Source organism: Polypterus senegalus, chromosome 8 (assembly GCF_016835505.1).
Source record: "Polypterus senegalus isolate Bchr_013 chromosome 8, ASM1683550v1, whole genome shotgun sequence".
Taxonomy (NCBI): Eukaryota; Metazoa; Chordata; class Cladistia; order Polypteriformes; family Polypteridae; genus Polypterus; species Polypterus senegalus.
In genome coordinates, this window is record NC_053161.1 from 8,453,628 (window position 1) to 8,467,641 (window position 14,014).

General features: G+C 36.6%; 1 protein-coding gene across 3 annotated transcripts in view; it reads left to right on the forward strand.

Moving 5' to 3' along the window:
• Positions 1 to 14,014, forward strand: part of ccdc77 (coiled-coil domain containing 77) — a 52,559-nt gene that overhangs the window by 14,958 nt on the left and 23,587 nt on the right. For all 3 annotated transcript variants that reach the window (XM_039760669.1, XM_039760667.1, XM_039760668.1), the window contains 4 exons: positions 6,049 to 6,145; positions 6,645 to 6,717; positions 10,084 to 10,178; positions 11,044 to 11,192. In XM_039760669.1, coding sequence (XP_039616603.1) covers positions 6,049 to 6,145; positions 6,645 to 6,717; positions 10,084 to 10,178; positions 11,044 to 11,192 — 414 coding nt within the window. The remainder of the gene's footprint in view (positions 1 to 6,048; positions 6,146 to 6,644; positions 6,718 to 10,083; positions 10,179 to 11,043; positions 11,193 to 14,014) is intronic.

The following is a 14,014-nucleotide window of genomic DNA, read 5'->3' on the forward strand; positions in this document are numbered from 1 at the left end:
GTCAGGATATGCTAAACTGAAGTAGTGAGTCTTTAGCCGTGATTTAAAAGCTGAGACAGAAGGGCATCTCTTATAGTAGCAGGCAGACCATTCCACAGTTTAGGGGCCCTGTAACTAAAAGCTTGACCTCCCACTGTTATTTTATTAATCCTTGGAATCATAAGCAGACCGGCATCTTGAGATCTTAATGTGCACTCAGGTTTGTAAGCCATGATAAGTTCAGACAAGTAAGCCGGACCTTGGCCATTTAATGCTTTATATGTTAAAAGGAGGATTTTGAAATCTGCCCTAAACTTAACCGGGAGCCAGTGTAAGGATTTAAGAACTGGAGTTATGTGTTCATATTTTCTTGTTCTTGTAATAATTCTTGCAGCGCATTTTGGATTAACTGGAGGCTGTATGAAGAACAGTTTGAACAGCCAGTGAACACCGCATTGCAGTAGTCAATCCTACTAGAGATAAATGCATGAATTAATTTCTCAGAATCCTGTTTATTTAGAAAGCACCTTAATTTCCTAACATTTTTAAGATGGAAAACATGTTTTGGAAACTTTGTAATATGCGCTTTAAATGACATGCTAGAGTCAAAGATAACTCCTAGATTGCGGGCTGATTCAGTAAAATTAATGGGGATTCCAACTGAGTTAAATGATGACAAAATATTGCTGTGATCAGCGTCATTCCCTCCAACAATTAACATCTCTGTTTTATCTGTATTTAAAGACAAGTAGTTCTCATTCATCCATTCCTTTAATTCACTAACACAACTAATTAAAGACAACATCGGAGAAACTTCATTTGATTTAAATGAAAGGTATAACTGGGTGTCATCTGCATACAGTGAAAATTAACATTATGTTTCCTAAAGAGATACCAGTGGAAGCATGTAAAGTGAAAACAGTAAAGGTCCCAGTACTGAGCCCTGTGGGACCATATTGAACTTCTGTGTATAATGATGGAGTACTGTCAGCACATTTCTGTACATATTGGAATCGATTTGATAAATAAGAACTAAACCAAGAAAGCAGGCCTGTAAGCCCAACATCATTTTCTAGCCTGTGCAGTAAAATAGAATGGTCAATGGTGTCAAATGCTGCACTAAAGTCCAACAACATAATTACAGTGGAGTTTCCTTCGTCAGAGTATATCAGAATGTCATTTACAACCCCGTGTTAGTGCCTTTCTGTACTATGACCAGTGCGAAACCAGACTGGAATTTCTCAAATAAATTGTAATGCGTAAGGTGTGACTGAAGCTGACTGGCGACTACTTTTTCTAGTATTTTAGAGAGAAATGGTAAATTTGAAATAGGCCTATAATTATTTAGTATGTGTGGGTCTAGGTCTGACTTTTTAAGTAATGGTTTAATAACTGACACTTTTAGTGCATCAGGTACTGTGCCATGCAATAATGAACTATTGATAATGTTTAGAATAGGCTGCAAGAACATCCATTGCACTTTTACTAGTTTTGTTGGCACTGGATCTAGGGAACAAGTAGTGGGCTTCATTTTAGAAATTAAAGTTAAGACTTCCTGCTCAGTTACAGGATTAAAATTACTAAAGTGCTGAATGCAATGTGAGGCAGGGTCTGCTAAGCTAGTATTTGGTTTGTACTGTGATGCTGAGATCTGGGATCTTATATTTTTAATTTTCTCATTGAAGAAGTTCATAAAGTCTGTACTGCTAATATCTGTTGGTATTTTGCACTGTTGATCTGAATTCCCATTTGTTAATTTAGCCACTGTTCTAAACAGTACCGAGGATTTTTATTATTGCTATCTATTAATGTAGAATAGTATTCTGAGAGCTTTAAAGAGGGCTTTTTATATTTTTTAACACTCTCTGTCCATGCAATTTGAAAGACATGTAACTTTGTTGTTCTCCATCTGCGCTCCAGTTTTTGACACTCTAAGTTAAGAGCTTGAGTGTTTTCATTAAACCAGGGAGAGTTTCTATGTGCTTTGATCACTTTTGTTTTAAGTGGAGCCACTGCATCCAGGGCATCTCTCAAGGTCACATTATAATTTGATGTTAGCTGATCTAAATTGTTTTCCACGTTTACATTTGATGTTAACTGATCTAAATGGTTTTCCACAATTACTTGGAACTCAAGGTATCTATAAATTTTGAAGCAGAATTACAATCTAGATGTCGCACTGTCTTTGTTTTAATCTGTGAGTGCGTTGGCATGGGCAGAACTAAATCAAATGTAATTAAGAAGTGATCGGAAATAACTTCATTTAATGGAGTAATATTTAAATTTTGAATTTCAACTTTGTAAGTTATAATTAAATCTAATGTGTGGTTATGATTATGAGTTGGACCTTTGACAATCTGACAAAATCCTACTGAATTTAACAAATAAGTAAAACATTTGCTAAAAGGGTCAGTTTCCACATACTATCAATACTATGTGATCATAATTTGCTAAATTCAGTCATGAACAATGAATGTGGTCCTGGTGCTCTGTAGACTAGCACTATAATTGTGATGGAATCTGTTTTGATATCTAAAATGAATGCCTCAAAGTATGTAAAGTCGCCTAAATTTTTAGACGTGATTTGCAATTTGTTACAATGAATTATTCCAAGGCCTCGTCCTCGACCAGAATCTCTAGACTTATGAAGGAAAGAGTATCCATAAGGTGACGCCTCAGCTAGGGGAACAGTGTCTCATTTAGTAAGCCAGGTTTCAGTGAGAAGACACAGATCAGATTTTGTACTTAATATAATGTCATTTACCAAAACAGCTTTACTGCCAAGAGAGTGAATGTTCAATAAGCAGCATTTAAAACTGCATGCTTCTTTCTGAACTGGTGAGATATTTTTTTGTTTTAATTTGAAGAAAATTTCTATTACTGATGCCCCGGGCGGAGGGTCTGGCTTTATCCCCTGGACTAATTATACACCTTATTTTTTGGTCATCAAGTAATTTAAAGTTTGCATCAAGACTAAATTTATTGGATGCCCCACAACAGGGATTATGGTGCTCTAATCAGTCAGCCAGGCAGTTTTGCTGCCATATTTTGGGATAATACATAAGTTCCACTCCAGTTAGGATGAAGACCATCTCTCTTGAAAAATCCAGGCCTTTCCCAAAAATCATCCCAGTTGTTCGCAAACACTATGCTTTTATTTGCACACCAGGTTTCTAGCCAACAGTGAAGGGAATGCAATCTACTATAATTCACATCCCTTCTGTGTAATCTTGGTAAGGGGCCAGATACAACTAAATTCCTACAGTTTATTTTAGCTTTGGTGCATAGAGAGATGAAGTTCTTCTTTAATACCTCAGATTGCTGTAAATAAATATCATTAGTGCCAACAAGCAGCAATAGGGTAGATAATTCATCATCGGCGACAAGGTCCAATGCAGCCTCTATGTCCGTAATCTTGGCCCCTGTGAGGCATTTTAACATTAACTGCTGGTTTAGCATGGTTTTGGAATTCTAACATTCCACACTATAGAATCGCCAATTATGAGCACTTTCTTATTCTCAGTTTCCACAGGTGTGCTGCAGAGTGCTGAGAATCTGTTCTGCTATCAGGTTCCCAACACAGTTCTACAATTCGCTTATTTTCCTGACCAATTCTAAATTAACTAAACACATTTGGCAGGTGAAGCTGTCCACACTGTTGGCCGGAAAACCTGAACTGTACATGCTGCAGGACACACAACATATAAACATGCCCTCAACAGGCATAAACTTGCGTTTAGCGCTGATATCATCTTCTCCGTTTTTTTAGTAACTTTGGTGCTTCAGCGCTTTCCGCGTTCAGCTGAACCACTAAGAGACCGTTGGCTTTAAGTTTCCACCACCCTCTGAGCGATAGACTTTGATTTCTCACTGCCAGTTATTTCTCCTGGTCAGCTGTTGGCTTTACTTCAGTTGAACCCGAGTAAGGGTGTTTGCGAAGGGTTATGTGCCTATATATATATATTAGGGCTGGGCAAGTTAACACGTTATTATCACTATTATATATTATCGTTATGTGTGTGTGTGTGTATATATACAGTATATATACAGTATAATATATATTTATGTATGTATATGTCATACAGTGTTTTGGTTAAATTGTACTACTCATGTTTCTAAGAAAGCAGCATACAGTTTCCCAGCTTGAGATGGTAGGGGTAAATTGACCAAATTAAATTTATGGGCATTATAAATACAGATTCTCCTTTATGATCTTGGCCGCTTGGTTCTGCACCTGAGTCGTTAAGTTTAGGATTTCATTCACCTTAATCTAAAGCTTTTGATATTTTAAAGGATTTACTTAATACATAACAGAAACAAGACAATATCAGATTCACTAAGCCATTCCCACCAGTGTATCTAAGTACCATGGAACCTATATTTAACTATTCTAGAGTTGTTCTCCATTTTTCATGAAAAATATGTATAGCCCTTTTTGAGTGATGCAGGAACAGACTTCGAAACAAACAGCAAGTAAGACTTGTATGTGTAGACCTAGTTTTGTTCCTGGCTTTGTCCACTGAAAAATTTAAGTGAGAAAATTTGTATTTAGAGAACATGATTGATCTGAGTTAGTCATTTCACTCAACTGTGGGCTTACTGGTTAGCTGAATACAGTTTCAGATATGACAGAAAAACAATGGTGGGCATGTTGTGATGGAGGTGATTACATTTGTGACTCCACTAAATAACTCCAGAGACAATATGGCCCCACCTGGGGTGGCTTGGGGGCAATAATAAAAAATAGTTTGGAAAATTGATGAAAGTTTTATGTAATATTCGGCAATTGAACTATTTGGAAAGTAAGTGTACTAACAAAAAAACCACATCACAACCCTTGTGTCCTTTTTCTGCCAGTTGATCACACTATAGTATTTCAAGCCACCCCACAAGGCTGAATGTTTTCTATCAGTAAACTGACTTGTGCTTAGAAATACCTGTGTGCCAAATTTAAAGTTTGTGGCTTGAAAACCAAATATGTGCATAAAGAACAAACAGGAATTGGTTTTATGGATAAAACATCCACAGATCCTTCATCACATTACGTCCAATGGAAAGCGTTTCAAAGATGCAGCTCTGTTGTAATAATTGCATAATTATCAATCAAATTTATCAGCTACAAGTACATCTCAAGCCATGAGTAAAAAATACTTCACTGGAGTAACACTAAGAGAACATATTAACTTAGTGGTAGTCAAAAAGTCAAGACTACTTTGTTTTAATCATTCTTGCCTTAAATGCACCATCAAAGTCTGCTCAACACAAGGATAATAATGTTTAAGGCCTCAGAATCATTTCTGAAAAAGTGCATTTAACTGTGTTATTTTATTTGTTTGTAATGTGTTACGGGTGCTTAATAAACAGACTGAAATACATATTGTTTTCAATGTTTTAATTTTAATATGGAAATAAAATAATCTTTAGCATAAACCTTTAAAAGAAATAACGATGTGCTTAAACCCACTTAATCCAGTGTAGGATCTTCAGGAATCCGAATACAATCTAGGCAGTACTGGCTGCAGACCAGAAAATAGACTGACCACCGATTATCACAGAGCCTAATTACGCATGCTCTCGGAATGCAAATTTGTAATAACCAGTTTTCTTAACTCCTGTGTCTTTTGGTATGTTAGAGGAAACCTACATGAAGAAAATGCACGCATGTGGAGAAACTCTGTAAACTTTATACAAACACCGATAAGGAATTGGATTCAAACCTAAATTGCTGGACCCATAAGATCATTGTGCCATCCTGAAAAACTCATACAGTATATTCCCATATATATTAAAAAGAGCCCGGACCCTAATTCATGTCAGTCAAATCCAGTCGTTGAAGAATACCATTGTTTCTGTTGTAACTGCTAGGATGTAGTAAAAACACTCTTGGCCCTCACTTGCAAAGTGCAGAACAGAAAGTTTGGGGATGTAATTTACCATTTTTAATGGAGGATTATAGCATTAGTTATAAAGTCCAGTTATTACTACCTAAAAATAATTGTGCACTACAGCTCTTTCTCTGATGCATGATGTACAAGAGAATGATTTTGTTTCTTGTATCTGTTAATTTAGGGAAATAGAGGACAGAAAAAAAATCCAGCATTTGCTATTGCTGGTTGGTCCAGATATTGAAGAGATCACCTATTTTCATAAAGAACCTCCACATAAGGTAAACTCAAACTTTAGCTCAGAGAAAAAAAAGCCCTAATGTTTTAAATGTTTATTAATTTTGTTAGTTAATTTTAATAAAGTAAAGTCTGTTTATATTGCAAGTTGCCTTGTTTCACATCTGTGAATCAGTCCATTGGAAGTCTTTTCATCCATACACATACATATGCCCTTCACTAATCACCAATAGTTGTAATCAATCGTTTGGGGTGAGCTGATTACACTGGTTTAACATGCTAATTTTTATATTAAACAGTATTTGATTTCTAACTTCTTCAACACTGAGGGGTACTAGATTAAATTCAGAGGTGCTTCTGTTAACAAGAATAGAATCATTGTCCAGTGGACCTTAATTGTGCACATTCAAAATATGGTTATGTTTAAAGGTTGTCTTAAATCAGAATTCATAAATACATATTTAGTGGTTAACAAGATATATAGTTATTGTTCTGATTTTCTTTTGTTTTGTATGTCAAATAATTAATTATAATTTGTTTTAGGTTACTATTCCTCAGAAAAAAGCACTGCATTCTGATACAAGCAAACATGCAGAGTTTCGGTCAGCCCGATCAGGTATTACAATAACAATTTAACTTTAATACAGTTGTAAGGAATAACTGTTTTTGTTTTGTTTTTTTATGTTTTGCTTAGAATTTGTTGAGGTTTTTGTTGTGTCCTTTTTTTTTTTTCTTTCCATTATAAATATCTGGTGTCGAAATATTCATGACATTTTTTCCTGATGGGTCTGCAGTCTGCCATTCAAGATGTAGATTTTTAATAGATTTTAATGATACATATTAGGCATGTCACAACACGAGCATCACAAGTATATTCACTATGTGCATCTTGAACTGTAGGTTCAGAATTGTGTGAATCACACATGACTTTTGAAGTTTTTAGTTGATAACCTAACTTTTTGCCTCATATTACCTCAAAGGACTGAGGTTAGAAAATCGGGTGAGTGTGTACTACTCCTTTTGAGGGGGGGAAGAGAGGAATAGTACAGTTTCGAGATGGTTTAGTAATGTGGAAGAAAGAATGGAGGATAACTGGTAAAACTATACAGTAGGATGGCATTGGAGAGAATGAGATCAGGATGGAGGATGGAAAAAATGTAGGGGGAGATGGTTCATTATTCAACATACCTGTAAGCATGTAAAGTGACAAACATTTTTTATGTTAAAATCAAAATGTGAGGCATTAAAATTTAATAGTTTGGCTTGCTGGCTTTGGGGTTTTTTTTATTCTTATTTAAGGTTGGGCAAAATTTATATTCAGATTTATTTTGAAATATGTATTTTACTTTTATTTTTTGTCTCTCTCAAAATAAATGTGTATGTATAAAATACACAGTGTTATGTCTGTAAGGAATATCTGGAATCACTCCCAGGTGTGGAAGAAGTTCCAACTCCTGGCAGCACCCGCAGAACCCAAAAGGGCTGCACCATACTACAACTCCCATGGAGTCCAGCGCGGCTGCCATCCAGCGCTCCAGAGAAGGCAGTGTCCTGTAGATAGATAGATACTTTATTAATCCCAAGGGGAAATTCACACAAGTCTGCTCCCCCGTCCTTCCAATATATCAGCCTCCTGGCCTGGAAAAACCTAAACCTGTCCATCACAATATATATCATATATAATGTATTTATATCTATAATAATAAAAGGCAAAGCCCTCACTGACTGACTGACTCATCACTAATTCTCCAACTTCCCATGTAGGTAGAAAGCTGAAATTTGGCAGGCTTATTCCTTACAGCTTACTTACAAAAGTTAAGCAGGTTTCATTTCGAAATTCTACACATAACGGTCGACAACGTCCGCCATGTTGAACTTTCTTATTTATGGCCCCATCTTCACAAAATTTGGTAGGCGGCTTCCCTGCGCTAACCGAAACCGATGTACTTACTTATTTCGTTGGTATGGCGCCACTGTTGGCGCCATATTGAACTTTCCAAGCGTCACCAATTTTCAAACTTCCCGTGTAGGTAGAAGGCTGACCCTATCTTCACAAAATTTGGTAGGTGGCTTCCCTGCAAAAACCAAAACTGATGTACATACTTATTTCGATGGTATGACGCCACTGTTGGCCGCCATATTGAATTTTCCAAACGTCACTAATTCTCCAACTTCCGTGTAGGTAGAAGGCTGAAATTTGGTACTTATTTGGTGGTATGATGCCACTGTTGGCCGCCATATTGAACTTTTAATGGAAACTGATGTCCGTACTTATTTCGGTGGTATGACACCACTGTCGGCCGCCATATTGAACTTTCCAACGTCACTAATTTTCCAACTTCCCGTGTAGGTAGAAGGCTGAAATATGGCAGGCTCATTCCTTACAGCTTACTTACAAAAGTTAAGCAGGTTTCATTTGAAATTCTCTGGCGTAATGGTCATAACGGTCAACAACGTCCGCCATGTTGAACTTTCTTATTTATGGCCCCATCTTCTCGAAATTTGGTAGGCGGCTTCCCTGCACTAACCAAAACCAATGTACGTACTTATTTCGGTGGTATGACGCCACTGTCGGCCGCCATATTGAACTTTTCAACAGTCTTCGTTACTTATGGGCCCATCTTCAAGAAATTTGGTACACGGGTTCCCAACGCTAACTGAATCCTACTTACGTACATATATACGTCCATAGCCTGCAGCTCGGTCACCGTGTGAGGCGTTGGGTCCCCACCCCAAGCGCCTCCCACGTTGTTGGCTACCTGCCTATATAAGGCCGTCCATCGCTCCAGTCTCTACATTCCCTTCCTTGCTTCGCCACGGGATTCACGTCTCCCTACTGATAACTACAGCCTTTTTGTTTAATCCACGGCTTCTCCGCTGTTTTATTGTTTGTTTATTACAATCGAGATGATTACTAGATCACTATCGATCTAAGAACTATCACTTACCGAGTGGTTTCCATGCCCGGAGATACCACCAACCCTTTTCCATTCTCTTTGTTACATATTGCACGGCCATATCAGGCTCACTCTTCATATCCGGAGGAACATTGTGTCTTATGTATTGAATGACTGGGACAGGTTCAAGGTGTGGATTGATGACGGTACAGGAGATAATTATACTACACAGGAGCACTATAAGAGTGAAATGCTTAAGCCCTTCACCTATGGTTCTGCATGTGAGTTGATGGCTGCTACTGAATTGTTCGGTTGTCGCTTTCAAGTGTACCGAAATGGCCAAATATTTTACCCCTTTCGACAACTGCCAGTGCCTCTTAAACATCTTAGACTCACAGGTGACAATTTCAGTAGTGGACACTTTGATGTTTATGAATATTTAAACTCTCAAAAGCTGGATATGAAGTTATCGATGAAACCGGTTGTATGCTTACAACACTTGACAGATGCCGTATGTCACTTCAACACAAGTCCTGCAAATACTGTCGTCATTGAAACAAACCATGAAACTCAAACCGATTATGACAGCAGCAATCCAAGCTGTGATGAAACAAGATTACTGTTCACATGGCCAACTGTACGTTGCATGCTCAAGAGTAAGCTCAGCGCACAGCTTGGTCATATTACAACCGGAGGGCCGAACTCAAAATGGGGTATACAAAGAGATCCTTAACAAATAATTATTGGTATATTTTCCCTCAGTTTAAAAAGGTTTAATTTTCTTCTTTATAAAAATTTTAAGGCAGTACTTCGCCACCGCGAAGCGCAGGTATTTTGCTAGTATAATATATATCCTTTCCTGGCCAGATCTATTGGTGGACATTATAGGGAAAACCATGCAAATTTGGTACTGGCCTTGTAAAATCTACTTTGTACACCTATAATTCTCAGCTGGCAGCCTATACTTCTGTTATCAAGTGGTGTTCCAAAGCTAATTGATATTTAATTTTTGACAATGAATGTTACTTGAATATTCATAGTGAACTATGAATACCCTGCTTTAAGTGACTGTTTATTTCTTGCAGCCCTAAGAAAAAGTACATCCAAGACTGTAACAGGGTCAGAAAACCTTGTAACTCCAGAGCGCTATGTGAAAGACAATCAAACACTTCTTTTGCAGGTATTGACAATTGTATCTTTGCAAGCCATTGGATGGAGGGTGGGTGTGTTGTGTTTTTTTTTTTTTTTTTTTTAATCCGTCTTCCAAGAAAAATCATAAGTGTTCATTGTTTTCATATTTAAAGGTAAACTTTTAATGTTCTACTAATCCAGATTATAATTCACCAGCATTGCCATTGTGTATTTTGAGAAGACAACTTCTTGTTTTTGGAGATTAGCCTTCATATTAGAGAAGGCCATAACATTTCTTTCTGAAATCAGTTTGTTATATACAGTATACACGCATACACATACAAAATATAAAACAACACAGAGTCTTAGATTTACATGCCATTGGAAGGACAGCTTAATTCCCACTATTGCAGAATTTAATGTTAAATAGAGAGCTATAAGGGTAAATTTTTCAGATGTTTAAAACAGAGTTTGCAGGAAAAAGTTGAGAATTTACAGAGTCCCACAGGAAATTGAATATTAAAATGCCACTGAATTCATGTTTGGGCACTTTAGCACAGTTAAAAGTAGCAATTGAGAGAGCATATTGTTCACCTGACAAATACAGCCCAAGAGTTTTCACTGTAAAGTTTCAATAGTTTCCAGAGAAAGAAAATGTTCTACAATGTGCTAAGGATAAAAGGCACCAGTTCTTATAAAGGGAATCTGGTTAGTATTTTTCTAAGGTGATTTGGCCCATACTGTAGGTAAACCTTGTAAAATGGGTTTAAACAGCAGCTGCTTAAGTCGAGACATGTAAAATATTTTGCCTCTGTTTTTATATTTATATATTTCTTACAAAGGTTGAAAACCTCTTTTTTTAATTTAAGATTAATTATTATAGCTTATTTGTTAACATGGTTTGTATGTTTAAGGTTGAAGCTCTGCAGGCACAAATGGAAGAGCAAACCAAGCTGGCAAAAGAGCAAGTGGAGTCTTTATTGGAAGACAGACGCATTCGAATGGAAGAAACACAAGTGCAACAACAACGTGACCAAGAGAAGATTGCCACACTAACCGAAAAGTATGTTTTTATGTACAGTTGGGTGATATGTAAAATTCTCAAGTTGATGAATGTCCCCATAAACATCATTGATAGTCAATATTATTGGTTGGGGATTTCAAAGCTGAATAGCCATTTTAAGAGAAAAGGCCAACACAGCTTATATTGCATTTCGTTTAGCTTTCAATTTGGCCAGAAGATATCCCCATTGTTAATTGTCATGCATTGTGACTAGTTATAAGAATATACTCCTTTAATATAGAAAACAGATGTGCAAATGTTTGACTAAGAAGAAATTGGCCTACCTGACAACCATTTGCCATCAAACCAAATGAAAATGCTGAGTCAAACAAATTAACCAAAGTTTGTATTGTGAAAAATTCACAACAAGCTGAAATTGTCATGTGCAGCTTCTAGCAGACTATTCTTTAGCAGATGTCATCTGTCATTATTTATTGGTGCTTCTGAATTTAGAAAAATCATAAAATATAAGCAGGGCAGTGCAAGATGGACAAATTATACTACAGCTGTTCCACACTTTTCAATGTGATTAAAATATGTTTGCTTTCTATAAAAGGTATTTTTCTTGCTAAGCCACATGGGTCAGCCTTCAACTCCTCAGAAATGGAACAGAGGTGATTAACACACTTCCCAACTACCAGTGGTTTATTTATTCCAAAAAGACTGGATCCACCGAGTACCAGTTGCAATATACCATGATTCTGGCTGTGACATGCTTTTTGCGGGTGTATTTTCGAAATCTGATGTTGTTCAGCTCAGCTTTCTAAGAGTTTGAGGTCATTTATAAATACAGAAAAATGTGAAAAAAAAGCTTGTGGAGACTGGGTAGCAGTAGCAACTGAGCAATCCAAGCAGGTAATTTCATCGCCAGTCCTGATTCCGTTCATGCATTCAGACTTAGAGCAGTAAAGTTGGCTTTGGCAGGAGCTGTCAGTGCTCAGTTATAATAGTACAACCTCTGCCTTCCTCATCTTCTCTTAAAAATACATTGCAAACGGCTTTCTCTGCTGGCCTTTAAAATGGAGTACCTAACACTGAACAACACAGAGGTGGTTATCAAGCCAATTTCCATTTTGCAAGTAAAAATGTATTCAAATTTGTAGTTTTCTGTTAAATAAGTATTTCAGCTTTTTAGTGTAAGTAAATATATTTACAACCTATCCATATAAAATTAAGATACAAGTGTATAGTGTATTTACAGTTTGTTTAATTAATTGGAAAGTCCATTTGAAAGTCTATGGTGTGTGTATGTGCGTATACAGGTTTACTGTATTTATAATATTCTGTTTTCCAATTAGTCATCTAGGAGGTTTTATGTATTTTGATCATAATACACTGAATTTCATATTGCCTATTTCCAAAACAGTTATTTTTACTTGTTCAGTTGAAGATATCTTGGCATTTGCATTATTAAGGGAAAGTGTCTTACTATGTAAATGAAGCAGTGAACCAGTTGCACGAAACAACATACTGTGCAGAGGTCAGAGAGGAAAGGTACCAAGCTAGTAATACAATGTTCCCATCATACCAGTATCAGTGCTAAGTGTTTTAGAACAGAACATTTAATGTAATGATTTACTCATTTTAACCTTTACTTGTAGGTTCCATTGAATCTTTTGGACATTTTGTAAGTGTACATGATTTATTGGTGTTTTAAATTCATTTCTGATATAAAAGGCATTATATAGCCTTCATCACATGAAAATTGATTGTTTTCTTGAACTCTTCTGATTCTTATTTATTTTCAGTTTAACTGTGTACTTGGCTAATACTTTAAATAATCCTGCATTATACAGTATGTTGTTTAACTGCTTTGTTTAATAAATATAAACTTTCTTTTAAGTTATTAGCTTCAATAAAAGCCTGTGTTGTTCATCTTAAAAATGATGAATAGCAATCTGTTTGTTGACATTTACACCACAGCCTTTTTGTAAGAATTTGACTGTTGTTCATATTTTAGTTATGAAGAATAAAAACTATATACAGTAATCCCTCCTCGATCGCGGGGGTTGCGTTCCAGACCAAACGATAGGTGAAAATCCACGAAGTAGAAACCATATGTTTGTATGGTTATTTTTATATATTTTAAGCCCTTATAAACTCTCCCACCCTGTTAACATTATTAGAGCCCTCTAGACATGAAATAACACCCTTTAGTCAAAAGTTTAAACTGTGCTCCATGACAAGACAGAGATGATGGTTCTTTCTCACAATTAAAAGAATGCAAACATATCTTATCTTCAAAGGAGCACCATCAGGAGCAGAGAATGTCAGAGAGAGCGTTCGCTAAGAAAAGCAAACAATCAAAAAATCAATACGTGATTTTAAGTATACAGAAGCACCACGATAAAGCGGCATTTTGTAGAGGTGCGTCCGTGTCCTCTGTGCAAACAGCCCCTCTGCTCACACCCCCAAAGGCAGAGAGAGTGAGAAAGATAGAGAGAAGCAAACAATCTCAAGCACCTTATATCATTGAGGAGTTTTAGTTAATCTGTAATACATGCTCTGATTGGGTAGCTTCTAAGCCATCCGCCAATAGTGTCCCTTGTAAGAAATTAACTGGGCAAACAAACTGAGGAAGCATGTACCATAAATTAAAAGACCCATTGTCCGCAGAAAGCGGCAAACCAACAAAAAAATCTGTAATTATATATTTAGATGTGCTTATATTTAAAATCTGCAATAGGGTGAAGCCGCGAAAGTCGAAGCGCGATATAGCGAGGGATTACTGTATTTTGCTTTAAAATTCAGGCTGAACGGAATTTGACCTGAACATGGAAACTAAATCCACAACCTTGATGTTTGCATTGGCAGTTTTCAAG